This window comes from Callospermophilus lateralis, chromosome 4 (genome assembly GCF_048772815.1).
Source record: "Callospermophilus lateralis isolate mCalLat2 chromosome 4, mCalLat2.hap1, whole genome shotgun sequence".
Taxonomy (NCBI): Eukaryota; Metazoa; Chordata; class Mammalia; order Rodentia; family Sciuridae; genus Callospermophilus; species Callospermophilus lateralis.
The window spans coordinates 107,687,073-107,704,005 of record NC_135308.1 but is presented as its reverse complement, the minus strand read 5'-3'; the positions used below and the strand labels follow the sequence as shown (position 1 = coordinate 107,704,005).

The 16,933-nt window shown below is 33.3% G+C and overlaps 1 protein-coding gene across 1 annotated transcript in view; it reads left to right on the top strand.

Annotated features, from left to right (window-relative positions):
* The window catches only part of LOC143398462 (olfactory receptor 9K2-like), a 32,263-nt gene extending 17,090 nt beyond the window's left edge, over positions 1 to 15,173 (top strand). The window contains exons 2-3 of the mRNA XM_076855380.1: positions 10,560 to 10,622; positions 14,431 to 15,173. Coding sequence (XP_076711495.1) covers positions 10,560 to 10,622; positions 14,431 to 15,173 — 806 coding nt within the window. The remainder of the gene's footprint in view (positions 1 to 10,559; positions 10,623 to 14,430) is intronic.
* Positions 15,174 to 16,933: the final 1,760 nt, after the last annotated feature.

The following is a 16,933-nucleotide window of genomic DNA, read 5'->3' as shown; positions in this document are numbered from 1 at the left end:
TATTTCCTGAAATAAATTGAAGACTTTTGGTATTCTTCTTTAAAGGTTTTATAGAACTTGGCTGTGTATCCATCTGGTCCTGAGTTTTTCTTGGTTGGTAAGCTTCTGATGGCGTCTTCTGTTTCATTGCTTGAAATTTATTTTTTCAAATTGTATATATCATCCTGATTCAATTTGGGCAAATCATATGACTCTAGAAATATGCCAATTCCTTTGATATCTTCTATTTTATTGTAGTACTAGTTTTCAAAATAATTTCTAATTATATTTTGTATTTCTGTAGTGTCTGTTTTGATATTTCCTTTTCATCATATATGTTAGTAATTTGAGTGTACTCACTCCTTCTCTTCATTAGGTGACTAATTGTTTGCCAATTTTATTTATTTTTTCAAAGAAGCAACTTTATGTTTTGTCAATTTTTTCAATTGTTTCTTTGTTTCAATTTCATTGATTTCAGCTCTGATTTTAGTTATATGCCATTTTCTACTGCTTTTGGTGTAGATTTGTTCTTTTTTTCTAGGGCTTTGAGATGTAATGTTAAGGCATTTATTTGCTGACTTTGTCTTCTTTTAAGGACTGAAATACATACAATGAACTTTCCCCTTAGAACTGCTTTCATACTGTGCCAGAGATTTCAATACATTTTATGTTCTCATTCACCTCTAAGAATTTTCTAATCTCCTCCTAGATGTCTTTTGTAAACCATTGTTTATTCTATAGCATATTATTTAGTCTCCAGGTGTTGGAGTAGCTTTCATTTTTTATTTTATCATTGATTTCTAATTTCATTCCATTATTATCTGATAGAATGCAGGGTAGTATCTCTAGTTTTTTATATTTGCTAAGAGTTGCTTTGTGGCATAGTATGTGGTTTATTTTAGAGAAAAATCCATGTGCTGCTGAGAAGAAAGTTTATTCTCTCATGGAAGGATGAAATATTCTATATATGTCAGTTAAGTCTAAGTTATTGATTGTATTATTGAGTTCTATAGTTTCTTTGTTCAGCTTTTGTTTGGAATATCTACCTAGTGATGAAAGAGGTTTGTTAAAGTCACCCAGAATCATTGTGTTGTGATCTATGTGACTCTTGAACTTGAGAAGAGTTTGTTTGATGAACATAGATGCCCAATTTTTTGAAATATATATATTTATAATTGTAATATCTTATTGATGAATGCTTCCCTTAAACAGTATGAAATATCCTTCTTTATCCCTTTTGATTAACTTGAAGTCTATTTTATTTGATATGAGGATGGAGAACCCTGCTTGCTTCCACAGTCCCTGAGAATGATATTTTTCTCAACATTTCACCTTCAGTCTGTGGATGTTTTTTCCTATAAGGTGAGTCTCTTGGAGTCAGCAAGACTGATTTTTTTTAAATCCAATCAGCAATCTATGTCTTTTGATTAGTGAATTTAATCCATTAACATTCAGGGTTATTATTGTGACATGATTTGTATTCCCTGCCATATTTTTTTGGGGGGGGATATTTAACTTGACTTGGTTTCTCCTTTGATTAGTTTGTCCTTTAGTGTAATACCTCCCTTTGCTGTTGTTTTTCAATTTCTCTTCATGGAATATTTTTCCCAGGATGTTATGTGGTGCAGGTTTTCGAGTTGTAAATTCTTTTAACTTTTGTTTATTGTGGAAGATTTTTATTTCATCATCAAAGCTTAATTTTGCTGAATATAAAATTCTTGGTTAGCATCCATTTTCTTTCAGAGCTTGATATATGTTGTTCCAGGATCTTCTAGTTTTTTCAGGGTCTGGGATGAAAAATCTGCATGTAAACTAATTCATTTCATCATGTAATCTGATTCCTTTCCCTCATGGCTTTTAAAATTTCTCTCCTTATTCTATATGTTAGGCATTTTCATTGTAATGTGCCTTGGAGTGGTTCTATTGTGATTTTGTACATTTGGCATCCTGTAAGCCTCTTGAATTTGGTTTTCCAATTCATTCTTCATATTTGGAAAAGTTTCTGACATTATTTCATTGAATAAATTGCTCAATCCTTTGGTTTGGAACTCTATTCTCTCCTCTATCCCAGTAACTCCTAAATTTGGTCTTTTTATGGTATCCCATATTTCTTGAATGTTCTGCTCATGGTTTCTTACCATTTACACTGTGTTGTCTACATTCTTTTCAATATTATATATTTTGTCTTTATTGTCTGAGGTCCTATCTTCCAAATGGTCTAATCTGTTATTGATGCTTTCAATTGAGGTTTTAATTTGGTTTATTGTTTCTTTCATTTCAAAGATTTCTTTTTGGTTTTGTTTGTTTGTTTGTTTGTTTGTTTTGTTTTGTTTTTAGAACCTCTATCTCCCTATTGAACTAATCTTTTGCTTCCTGTGTTTGTTTATGTAGCTCTTTGTCGAAATGATCTTTTGCTGCCTGTATTTGCTCTCTTGTGTCATCCCTTAATTCACAGAACATTTTAATCATGTACAACAACCTAAACTCTTTCTCTGTCCTGTCTTCTGCTGTGCTGGCCATGGATTCTAATAATGTGCTATCTTGATATGTTTGGGGAACTTTCCCTTATAGCACTGTGGATCTGAGATGTTACTGTTTTTACTCCATAGGCTTATAGTTTCCCATAGGGATTCAATACCTCTCCTCTGAGGTGCAGGACAATGTTATCAGATCCCAATATACACCCTAAAAACAAATGTTTGCTATTAAGACGTTTACAGTTTGGTCACAATGTAGAGAATTGGTGAATTCAATTATTATCTACAATATACTCAGTAGGTTTGTAAAAGGGTTTACAGTTTGTGATCCTGGACATATATATATATATACACACACACACACACACACACACACACACACACTTGGGTTTTACAAATGAAAATTGTTAAAAAAATATTTAAATAAAAAGTAGTGAGCAGACTTTTAGAAGGGGCTAAATTAATGTCAGAGAACTAAAATAAAGAAAAAATGTCCACATTTTGAGAGTCTTGCCCAATATGCCTATTTTCAAATGTGTGAATCTGCTGACACCAAGGAATTATTCTAGCAAAGCTCAAAACAAACTATAAAGCCAAAGTGAAACAAACCAACAAAACTCCTCTAATGATTTCTAAATAGAGAAAAATGAAAAAGAAAATTTAACATACAAAATTAAACATATGTAGATATGAAAACTAATAGCTATCTCTATTTTTGATAATTGATGACAAGGTCTTAGTTTGACCTTGTCTAGCTTTGCTTGGTGGGGTGACAACATTGGGAATGATCACAGCCCCTCCTGGTAATGTCTTCTTGTGGCCATCACTGTCTAATTTGTATCCAGTGTACAGTTCCCTAGCACTTACCACTGGATGTAATATAAAAGGAGATTTCTTGGCTGATCCTGAGAAGTCCAGACACTGGGGTAGGTTCTCAGCTTGGTTGCTGCCTATAGAACTTTGAGAGATCAGAGTTTTTTCTATATCCTGCCCCCCATTTTTTTAACATTTCAAATTAAGCAGCTACTTGACCTTTTATCCAAAATAACTCCTTGCCCCTCAAGAGTTGAGAGACAGAGTATTTTTTTTTTCAGTTGGTGAGGTGTCTCTTCCATTAAGAACTCCAGAAAATTATTGGATAGTTTTAGGGATCCAGTGGAGATAGCATTAACATGGATTCCCATACCATTCATCACCTCACTACCATAAGTCTGACCAACAGAACACAGGCATATTTTGTGTTTTCAAGAATTTTTAATTATTAGGGGCTATTTTTGGTGTTGCCTAAGAATGTTTGATTATGTCTTTCATTATTACTATGCAGTTGCCCTGCAGAGTAATGTGTGTTCTGGGAAAAAGGCTGAGCAAAGGTTTCATGGTGCACACTTGTGTGTTATGGTAGGCTTATTTTTCAATGTTACTGTTTCCCTGAAATCAAATTAATATGTTTCTGGATTATTTTCAAAAAGGACGAGTTTTTTTTTCATGTATTCTAGATATTAATTCTTTGAAAGAAATATGTATTTTCCTAGTTGTTATATTGTTTTTATATTTTATTAATAATGTCTTCCATAAAGCAGGATATTTTAATTTTGATTAATTGCAATTTTAATTTTTTCTAATAATAAAGTTAGTGGGTTTTTTTCAAATTCTAAGATATTTTTGAAAAATACAGGGCAACAAAGATATTGTCCTATGTTTCCTTCCAGAGGACTGATAATATTAGTTTTTGGTTTAAGTTTATTACTTACCTTAAAATAATTTGGTTTAATCAAAGTTAATTTTATTCTATATGTTATCCAGTTGCCCCATCACACTTTGTTTAAAAGGTTGTCCTATTTGCTATTGAATAGTCTTGGCACATTTGTTTAAAAGTAATACAATATGTATTTGGAGTTGTTTCTGTCACTTTCTTCTAGTTTGTTGTTGTTTTAGAGTAATGTTTTATTTATTTATTTTTAATTTTTTTTATTTGTTCTAATCAGTTATATGTGACAGCGGAATGCAGCGGAATGCAAAATGGAGCACAATTTCTCATTTCTCTGGCTGAATGCAATGCAGAGTCACACCATTCATGCAATCATACATGTACATAGAGTGAAAATGCCTACCCCCATTCCATGGTTCTTCTCACCCCTGTACCTCCTCCCCTCCCTTCATTCTCCTCTGCCCAACACTAAGTTCCTCCATTTTTCCCTAGCCCCCTCCCCATTTTGGATCAGTATCCACATATCAAAGAAAACATCCAGACTTTGGGTTTTGGGGATTTGCTTATTTCACTTAGCATGATATTCTCCAGCTCCATTCATTTACCTACAAATGCCATAATTTTATTCTTCTTTAAGGCTGAGTAATAGTCCATTATGTATATATGCCACATTTTCTTTATCCATTCATCTGTTGAAGGGCATCAAGGTTGGTTCCATAGTTTAGCTATTGCGAATTGAGCTGCTATAAACATTGATGTGGTATTGACACTAAAATAGACATGTAGACCAATGGTACAGAATAGAAGATACAGAGATAAACCTACCTAAATACAGTTATCTTATGCTAGACAAAGTTTCCAAAAACATACATTGGAGAAAATATAGCCTCTTCAACAAATGGTGCTCAAAAAACTGGAAATCCATATGTAGCAAAATGAAATGAAAGCCCTATCTCTCATCCGGCACAAAACTCAATTCAAAGTGGGTCAAGGACCTAGGAATTAGACCAGAGACCCTGGGCCTAATAGAAGAAAATGTAGGCCCAAATCTACATCATGTCAGCTGAGGACCTGGCTTCCTTAACCAGACTCCTAAAGTGGAAGAAATAAAATCAAGAATTAGCAAATGGGATGGATTCAAACTAAATAGCTTCTTCTCAGCAAAGGAAACAATCAATGATTTGGAGAGAATGCCCACAGAGTGGGAGAACATCTTTACTATATGCACATCAGATAGAGCACTAATATCCAGGACATATAAAGAACTCAAAAAAACTAAACACCAACAAAACAAACAAACAAAACCCCCAAAACCCACAAACCCAATTAATAAATGGGCTTAAGATAGACCCTTCACAGAGTAAGATATGCAACTGATGAACAAATATACGAAAAAATGTTCAACATCTCTAGCAATTAGATGAGTGCAAATCAAAACTACTCTAGGATTTCATCTCACTCTAGTCAGAATGGCAATTATCAAGAAAACAAGCGACAATAAATGTTGGTGAGAATGTGGGGGAAAAGTTACACTCATACATTGCTGATGGGATTGAAAATTGGTGCAACTACTCTGGAAATCAATATGGAGATTCCTAAGAAAACTTGGAATGGAACCACCATTTGACCCAGCTATCTAACTCCTCAGTTGATATCCAAAGGACATAAATCAGCATACAAAAGAGTAATGCTTTATCAATGTTGTTTTACATTGTAGCCTGATTATTGTAATTTTATAATATATTTTCATATTTGGTAGTTAATTAAAAGTAATTTAAGTAAATATCTTCTTAGAATTCTTATTCTGATAATGTTAAATTATAGATCAATTTGGGGAGATTTGATATTTTAATATTAATTATTTAAATTCACATAAATTATATATATAATATTTCCATTTATTTAGGTTCCTTTAGCAATATTTTGTAATTTTAAATGTGAAAAACCTTAAATGTTTTCAAATAAATGTATACCTAAGAGTTTTTTATTTTGATATTATAAATAATTTTGTTTTTATTTAATTTTATTTTGCAATTATTTGTTTTGATATATAAAGCTACATTGATTTTTATATATTAATTTTTATCCCAAGACCTTGCTAAATTCATCTTTTAGTTTTAGCAGTTTTTTGGGGAGTTGGGGGAGGGTGAGAATTCCTTAGGACTTTTTATATACACAGCTATATCATGTGTGAATACAGACATTTATATTTCCTCGCCCAATCTGTACACCTTTATCTTTTTGGTCTTCTCCATTAAAATATGTTAACTGTAGGCTTTGGGGACAATACTGATAGTGCACTTACCATCTTTATGGCAGTCCTGGGAATGTGTGAGATACAATGACCCATTTAATCATCATAGTCATCTGGGATTAAATATAGAGAACCCAAGTTTAAGGGGGCTAACCATCTTATCATAGGTCATCCTGAAACTATTACATGATCCATTGGCCTAAGTTCTTGGCTCAGTTCTTTTACTATAGCCTTTTGGAAGCCAGATGACAATATCATTCTCATTAAGACCTTTTCCTTATTCTGAAAAAATTTATGTTTCTGTGTATTATAGATGTTTCCAAATTTCACTACTTATGTCTGTTTATGTTTATATATATTTTATATAAATATTTTCCACAAATATATATTGAATTCTAGTAAATTATGAATCATCATAGTTGTTCTTAGGCATGTTTCCAACTACATCTAGCCTAGGGATTAAGAAAAGAAATTAGAAGGAACTCTCTAGATTTATAAAAGACATCTACTTATCTAAAGATTCTTTAATTCTATTTTGTTCCCAATTGCTTTGAGTGAAAAAAAAAACTGTATGAAAAAGTTATTGTAGATTGAAAGTGTTTTCAGACAAACTTTGCTTAATCATGGTATTCTACTCTTTGTTTCTACTCTTATAATGACAATTAGGAAATAATTGTAGCAGTGACACTAACTAAAGCCAAAACTTCACTAGGTCTGCAAGGCACTGTGCCAAATGGAGCAGCAAAAAAATTACCTACAAATTCATTAAAGTTAAATCTTAATGCAAACTATTTCTGCCTGAAACCAATACAGAATAATAAATCCCAGTGGGGAGATTCTGGGATAGTTGGATGGGACTGATAATGAAGGAAGTTTTTGTGTTGTAGTTGTAAATGTTAAAACTTGTAGAAGAGAACTTGTAAGGGCACCATTGATGGAGAAGTGTGTTTCTTGCATGTGTCATCCCTACTCAAAAGTGCCAAATGGTTCATAAACTACTAGGCAGGTGTTGAGTAACTTTTTCTGTGCTAAGTCAAATCTAACTTCTAAAACTGAAGTTCTCCTGGGAAATCTCCACTGATGCCAAAACTACACGATGACTGTATTACAAAATTGTTTTTCTTAGTTTCTTCTTCTGATACTACTTGTAAAGGATGTAGTTAATATGAATAGACCCCAGATTCATAGAATAAAACGATCTCTTCTTCTTAACTATAAAAAAAGAATCATCAGTGTCCAAGCATCTAAACTTTGCTTTCTTATTTTAAAAATCCAGATTAAATTGAGTTACTCTTGGGTTCTTGTGTTAAAGAAGAACCACACAGGTCTTAGATACTACTAATGTTTCAGGATATAGACATTGACTTTCAGGTGAAGTACCATGAAAAGATGATGGACCAGAGCTAGTTCCAGAAGATCCTGATAGCACATCCTAGATAGTGGATAGTGGTTATACCAACATTTCTAAATACTGAGACAGAACAAAGCAAGGTAGGAATATAAAACAATTATTCTCACATAGGGAGCCATTGAGTAGAAAAGGCTCAGAAATTAGGGAGGGTTTTTTAAGAACCTACAAAACATCCAGTCATGAAATAGTCATTTCCCAAATTAACCTGGAAGAAAACAGTAATGATGGATATTATTAATAGTATCCTTCCAACAAGAATTCCTGTTCTCTTTGCACCCTAATTATGGAGAGATGAATCCCTAGGTAAGGCAGGAGAACTGAAGCTTGGACCTCTTGTCCCATTGCAAGCTTCCTCCCTTTAGTAAGCCATATACATGCAGTGTGTTACACACTGTGATAGAGATGTTCACCTTTTTGTGAATTTTGCATCATGGTATGCCATGATATAATTTTATATTAGCTATATATCATTTCTGTACCAAAATATCCATTACATTAGCTTATATACTAATACTATATTTTATCTACAGTTTTATCTGTAGGAAATACGGATAAATCTGCAAGCAAGGTCTAAATTTACAATTCTTATTTAGCTGGTAATATAAAATGAAAAGTATGAAATAATCAAAGTATAAACAGGTGCTACTATTAATGACTACAATTGCATTAAAAAGAGTAAGAGGAGGTGGTGGCAACAGGGCTACTATAGCAAGACAGTGGTAATTCTGAAGAGATCTGAACTGAATCTCAGATGTTGGTAGGATTTACAAGCGGAGTGAAGGAGAAAGCAGGAAGACTGATTTAAATCAATGTACTGAGCCTACCCTGAGCAATATGAATGGGTGTCAAGTGGAGCTTCTCAGCTGACTTCATGGAAGTTACAATTTAGACAGTAATAGCCCAATTTGCAATATTTTAAGTTAAGTGAACACACCAAGAAAAGAATGTAGAGGTATTTTTGTGGCATTAATAAGTAATTTTATTATAGAAGTAACAATAAGGCAGGAAAAATACTCAGGCAATAAAAGGAATGCATTAGTAACAGCACAGTAACAGCAGAAGCCCAGGAACTGCAAGGTATGCTCAGGCAAAGGGAGTGGTATCTCAAACTGGGATGGGGAAGAGATAGTTCCAGAAACTGGAAATGCATGCTTTAAAGCAAGATTGTGAAGAGCTTATATATGAAGCTGGAATATGAAAAATTTATTGTCTGGATTTGTGATAGTCAGGTGACACACAGGCAAAATGACTAGTACATAAAAGTTCATGTCATATATTAATTTTGTAATCATGGATACATACCACAAGGCTTGGAATACATTAAAACTTCCTTACATCCAAAAACATGTAGCACTCACTAATAAAACTGGAAGGACCCACAAGTACATAACACTAATTTTTATAACAGAAATATAATATAAAACCAATAGTCTAAAAGGTAAATAAAAAAATACTGAGAACTGAGAAGGAATAGTCAGAAGGAAGGTAATATAGGATCAATCACAAAACCAGAATAGGGGAACATCTGGTTTAGTAGTGATTCATAGGAGACCAAGATAAGACAAAAGCAAAACTGAAGGTTTCTTTTGACTACAAGATATTAAAAGGGCCCACAACAACAAAAAAACCTTTTAGTCTCATATGCTTTAAGTGAAGTATAAATCACAAGTAATTAGACAGTGATATTCCAACTGAACTGAATTCCAACTGAACAGACTGCATTCAGCCTGATGTAAAATATTGGCAGTATATATGCTTTTGGGTCTATCAGCAAGATAGAAGTTATTCAGTTGCTGTGAAAAGGAAATCCTAATAGAAATTAAGCAGGTTAAATCTGGAAATGAAAGACTATGGGCCAAAAGGGTCTTTTAAAAGTCTGAAAATATGTCAAAGGATAAAATAGAAGTATTTCAGTGTAGCTTCAAAAACAGAATATTGAGTAGAAGCTCTGGCAATGAGATAGGTAGAAGTTACAGAGAAGCAAACTTTAGCTTAATAGCAAGGAAAAAACTTCTAACAAGGAGTCTTGTCCAAAATAACTTTGTGATTGTCCCAGGAGCATTCCACAAGTGAAGAGATCACAGTGTTTGCTCCGTGTGTGGTCCTCATGGGAGGGCCCTGAAGTTTGGTCTTGTTATGAAATTATAATTGATTTACTTTTTAACCTTCTCTCAGAGGAACTTTTCTTCTAAAGTTCTGAAAACCTCTATGCTGCAATTCTCTGCAACAGTTTCATGGAGTCAGCAAAAACTAAGACTGCCACGGATTTGGGCTGCTATTTTTGAGATCATCTGGGCTCCGGCAATCTTGTTGCCCATCTTAAATTTCCATGTCCCCCCATCTTTATTCTAAGGCCTGTGAAATGGCAGCATGGAGGGGAGAGATTTTCAGTTTGGCTTCATAGATTCATTGGCGCTTGTTAAATTTTGGTAGAGAAATAGTTATAATCTTCTAAGAAAACAAAAGAGATTACTAGTTCATTATCTTCACTCTGTTCAGGAAGTCAATGCAACGGGTTTATATTATATGGAATCATTTTGAAGAAAGAGCTCACTTTAATAACAGGTAACGGGAAATGATGGACTTAGGCAAAACCACTAAAAACATGCTCAAGTCATGACAATGGAGGTTATTATTTATTGGGAATTAAAAATCATGAGATGTTTAATTTGGGCATTGCCATTGATGGTTTTAATTTTTCAAATATACTTTTTAGAATGAAATAAAAAGGATTTAGAACTCTAAGTTTTTGTGTGAAGAAGTTCACGGGACAGAAAAGAAATATTAATCCAGGTAAGAATAATTATAAAACATTTATCTACTTTAATCATATTTGAAGATAGCAAAAAACATTGTCTAGATGCTTCTAATATAATTTTTCTCCAGTTTCAAAATGTGTGATGTCATAAGTTAAAAATTATCAAAGCGAAAAGAAACCTTGATAATTCAAATTTCATTGCTTGAAGGAAGACTATGGCTAAATCAGAGTGGGAATGCAATAACTGATATTTAAATTATAGTCACAGTGATATTATCTCATTCTTTCTCATTTCACTGCTTAGAAAACCTCACAACCACAGACATTTTCCATTTTCTTCATTTCAATTATTTCATATTCAACAGTATAATTCTTTCTTCATTGCAATAAACCTTTTCATAGTCTCTGTTCTATAATTTTGCATGAAAGAAATAAACAATATTGCTTTGCTAGATTCTATTACTGTAGGTTAGAATAAATAGTGTTTCTTCAAAGATACTTTGATTATATTTTCTGTATCAAAAATCATGACATATAGTATATATTTCAAACCATTTAAACTTAAGGTTGGCTTCAGAAGCCTACCTTTACAAAGGGAGCCTCTTAGTCAAAAATTTTGTCATTTTCAGTTAATATTTTTTAAAAAGCTAGCAGTAAGGTATCTATTTATTATTGATCATTCAATAGTGAACTAAAACCAGTTATAATAAACATTACACATCATTTATCATATCATGCCATAAGTTAGTACTACAGTCAATCATCATATCCAGTACCAAACGTAATTCTTGGAACAGAACACATGCTTTACAATATTAGCAAAATACATGATTGAATGGTCAGACAGATAAAAATGGATTATTCTTGAAAATTATGTTTCTTTTGTTGACATCGGGTCAATAAAGTGGCATTTGATTGGGAATAAAAATTTAAGATTTTGTCTTCTCCTCTACCTTCTCTTTCTCCTTTGCTTTTAAAAATAAGATCAATCAAGAACTATTAAACTGTGACTCTTTCAAAGCTTTATTGAGATATTGTTGACAAAACATAGCATATTTTCATGATATAAAATTTGATGTTTTAGTAATGATAATTACTAAAGAGAAATGATAATTACAATCAAGTTAATCATAATCTTGTGACACCGTAAAACAAAGAGAAATGATTTTAGCATGTCTTAAAATCTTTTCTATTTTCTAAAAGAAATTTTCTTTCCCATTCCAAGCCAACACATGATGGCTGAGGCTTAAAATTATTTCTTCAGCTTTATGCCTAAAAAGTTTCAAACTTCCAGAATAAAATGTAATCATTCTTATGTATCTTAACCTGTAAAGCTAGTTTATCTCCTTCATTACAACCAAATTATTGGAGCTGGGGTTTTAGCTCAGCAGTAGAGCACTTGCCTCGTACTTGTGAGGTACTGGGTTCAATCCTCAGCACCACATAAAAAATAAACAAAACAAATTGTGTCCATCTTTTTTAAAAAGTCTTTTAAAAAACCAAATTATTATAAACTCATTTTAATGGATTTCAACTATGTGCTGGAACATAGGGGTAAAGATGGAGATGGAGAACAGTAATATCATTTTAGTTTAGTTGTTTTTATGTTGATTTGAATTTATAGGAATTAATGTTTATATCCTTTATTGAGAAAGTTGTTAGGAGTGGTAACAAATAAAAAATGAGAAAAATGCTCATGAAGGCTTGGGGTCTTGAGGAATTTTTGTAGCCAATAGAAAAAAACAAGAATACAATTAAATCTTTTACAACTGAAGGAGGAAAAGTAGAAGAGAAATGGCATACCTTCTAATTTTGATTACTCCCCTACCACGACTTTCAATTTTGGCCAGAAAGTTTGGAGGCTTTTCCTGGCATTGTTATCTATACTATTCCTTGAAAGGATTAATGACACATGGTTTACACATTACAAAAGAAGAAAATGATAGCACTATCCTTAGTGCCAGATAATTTACAATAAGTGTGAAGCTTCATGTTCAATAAAAAGTAGAAATATTCAAAGTAACCAGAATTGTTTTGGTTGCTCAAATTGTTGCCCAAATCCAAATAGGTGAATTTGGACACCTCTAGGAAATTAATGCATATTTATTTTTAAAACTACTGAGCTCTTACTGTGAAGTTAAGAGCTCGATAAAATTTGCTCTCTACTCTAATATAATCTTTTGTGCAGTCAATGGTTTTGATTGGTTCCTTACTTTGAAGCTTATATTTTTTCCCTCAAATTCAGAAGTTTCTGATGAATTTCTTGACAGATTTATGTAGAGAGACTAAATCAATAAACTTCACTGGATTAAAAAATATAAATGACTCATTCACATTTTGCTTTTGCATCTAAATAAATTTATAAATTTATACTAGTTTTAAGAGCTGAAGATTGTTTGCATTTTAAAAGACTTAAGTAAAATAATTAACTTCCTGCTAATTTATTCACAGTTGCCAAGACCTCTTTTTATTTATTTATTTTACAATATAATTCTTAATATACCATTATACAATAATTTATCATATCTCTGATTATATATAAGGTATGTTGACACCAAATTCACATCTTTATACCTATATTTTGTATAATGATGAGAGTCTCCTTTCACCATCCATGCTATTCCCCTTCTCCCTCCTTTTCCCTCCCACCCCTATTCCCTATCTAGAGGTAATCTTCCTCCCTTGGTCTCCCTCCCAACCCCATTTTGAGTCACCCCCCTTATATCAGAGAAGACATTTGGCATTTGGTTTTTTGGGATTGACTAACTTCACTTAGCATAATCTGCTCTAATGCTATCCATTTCCCTGAAAATGCCATGATCTTATTATTTTTTATTGCTGAGTAATATTCCATTATGTATAAATGCCACTTTTTTTCATTCATTCATCTTCAGAAGGGCATCTAGGTTGCCTCCACAGTTTAGCTGTTGTGAATTGTGCTGTTACAAACATTGATGTGGTTGTGTCCCTGTAATATGCTGTTTTTAGGTCCTTTGGGTATAGTTCGAGAAAAGGAATAGCTGGGTCAAATGGTGGTTCCATTCCCAGTTTTCCAAGGAATCTCCATACTGCTTTCCAAATTGGCTGTACCAATTTGCAGTCCCACCAGCAGTGCCAAGACCTCTTTTTGATAGAAATTTCATATTCCTTTGGAAGGTACTTTAAGATACTTTTTTTTTCTTTCTTTATTTTTTATTACTATGGTGAAGAAAAGTGTTATCAAAAAATCATAAATATTAAGTGGTAAATTAAAATTTAAGGAGGTATCTTTCTTAGGAATTAAGAAAGTGCCTTTTTTAAGGAATGTTCAGACTTCAATAGTTGGAAAATATTATTTACAAATTACATGTCATAAGCCATGTCATATAAAAAGGTAGAAAGACATAATGAAGCATCCAACCATTTCATTCTAGTCTTGGACATAGAATACTTGACCTTGAGTTTTAATTCCATTGGTAGCTAGTTGTGTTACCTTAGGCAACAAAATAGCTCTCATCCTTAGTTCACTGGTGTGTATAAACAATGGGTATGAAAGCATATGTCAACTGTAAAGTGTTCTGTAGTGTGAAGTTCTGTTATAGTAGAGTTAACAGTGGAAGGTTGATGTGTTGACTTTCTCTTATACTTTGAAGCAGAAGTTTGCCATGGGTGACAAGGGAGGAGACAACCATTCAGAAGTGACTGACTTCATTCTTGTAGGCATCAGGGTCCGTCCAGAGCTCCACAATCTCCTCTTTCTACTATTCCTGATTATTTATGGGATGGTTCTCCTGGGGAACCTTAGCATGATTGGCATCATTGTGACGGATCCCCGGCTGAACACACCAATGTATTTCTTCCTAGGCAACCTCTCCGTCATTGACCTCTCCTACTCCACTGTTATTGTACCCAAAGCCATGGCCAACATCCTGTCTCAGAAAAAGACCATATCCTTTGCAGGTTGTGTGGCTCAGCTGTTCCTTTATGCACTTTTCATGGTCACAGAGGCCTTTGTCCTGGCAGCCATGGCCTATGACCGCTTCATTGCCATCTGTAACCCTCTTCTTTACAGTGTCCGCATGTCAAGAAGTGTCTGCATCCAGTTGGTGGCTGGTTCCTATCTCTGTGGCTGGGTCAGTTCCATCCTTCAAATCAGCGTAACCTTCTCCATGTCTTTCTGTGCCTCGCGAGTGATTGATCATTTCTACTGTGATTCAAACCCCATTGAAAAGATCTCCTGTTCTAATACATTTATCAACAAGATGGTGTCATTTAGTCTGGCTGTCCTCATTATCTTACCCACGATAGTTGTTATTGTAATATCTTACATGTACATCGCGTCCACAGTCTTGAAGATTCCCTCAAGTGAAGGGAGAAAGAAAGCCTTCTCCACCTGTACCTCCCATCTGGGGGTAGTCAGTTTGCTTTATGGGACTGTCTCCTTTGTGTATCTCACACCTCCAAATAACCCTGAGCTTCGTAAAGTGGCTTCAGTCTGTTACATTTTGTTCACACCTATGCTGAATCCCTTAATCTACTCTCTAAGAAATAAGGATGTCAAAGATGCCATGAAAAGAGTCCTATGGAAGAAAAAATTTTCATTCTAAATCTGCTTCCACTTGCTTTATGGTTTCTCCATTAACTGAATTTTGTCTGCCTGATCTCGATAGGCATTTAAAATTCAAGTGTATTTAAAAAAAGAAACGAGACATCCTCAACTGTTCTATCCCACGGCATTAAACATTTCCTGAAAAGAATGCTTCAAATAAATTACTGACTCTTCCTCAAGGCAATATTAAATCTGAATACTCAGAACATTTATGAAAAATCTGCTGCATTTTTAATAAGTTACATATCTCTTAACCACCAGGTAATAGTATGTTATGTGAATGAGGACAAATAGTATTTTACTATTTTTCTTTCCTTCATAGAAAATATTCTATGAAGTGATTAGTTTGAAAACTGCATGTCCTGTCTGGTTTATATGAAAATGATTCTGGATATAATAATAGTGCTGTGTTTTGGTTTTGATGGCATGTGAAAGATGTTAGAGCATGTGTGCATGATGAAGAGGATGTGGAAGGAAAAATTAATGAGAATACGCTGTTTAATTAAAGAAGAAACATGGAAATTGACTTTGGTTTGATTTAAATCAAGATATTTTATATAGTGTTCTTTGAATGGAATAGTCACCTCTGCTTTGCTCTAGTATAATGAAAACATCTCATGGTGTTTATAGTGTTTTTCAGTTCAGGCCTTCTATCTTTAGGATAATACAAATTATTGGTTGTGAATATGCAATAAGTAACAGTACTATATTGACATGAACATTTGAAAATTCAATTAAAAGTAATGTAAGACTTTACAATAACCTATATAAATAGTTAGATTGTATGTCTGTGTGTTTGCATATGTATATATGTGTACATGTATAGAGATATGTGTATAGTTTGGTGGTTACAGAGTAACTCAACAACATGACTAATTCTAAACATCAAAAATCAATGAGAAAAGGGTCATTTACATTCTCACAGATTTGACAGGTGTCAGTAGCAGCCAGGTTTGAGAGAAGATCATGCCAGAGTCACCAGCGTGCAAGTAATTTAAGTAATGCTTCAGGTAAATAATTCCAATACCTAAATCTAGGCAATATTATCATAGGCAAAAAGTCAACCTAAGAAATAAAGAATAATTTCCAGTTTAGTCCATATACCCAGCAATATGTAAACCTGAAATATGGATTGTCGTTTGGGTCTCTTTTTCTGTTTTTGATTAGGTAGCAAAACATCCTTTTATGGATGCACAATGTCATGTATATTTGTGGGTTAATGTTTATTGGGATAGGGGATTTGAAGAATAATTCCTATCTAATAAATAAAGAGGGAAGCTAAGTTACCTAATAAGATGAAGTTATATTTATCCCTTTCTTTATAAATTTATTAATCTGCTATTTCTCTTGATGCTTAGTTTCACAAAAATACCACCTGAGAGCAAATTTGGGACCCCAGAATGTGGTAAACTGATCTTTGGCATGGACTAGTGCTGGTCTGGAAGACTCCTTTTCTAAATTTAGGATTTACTCATTTCCATGGTACCCTCATTAGCCTCAGGATGTTGCTTCTCTGCTGTATCTCCCAAGCAAGGGTTATTAAGGACTACTGAGAAAATAAAATCAGGTATTGGATAAGAATACAGCCTAGATCCATTTGCTTTTCTTTTAAATACAGTGCTTTCCATTTCCTGCTTGTAGTTTTAACAGATTTCAGTATTCCATTGTATAACCTCACATATATCATTGCTTATTATTCTCAATGTTCAAGGGAATCTAGAAAAGTTGAAAATCCAAGGCAGAATGCTTCCAAAAATG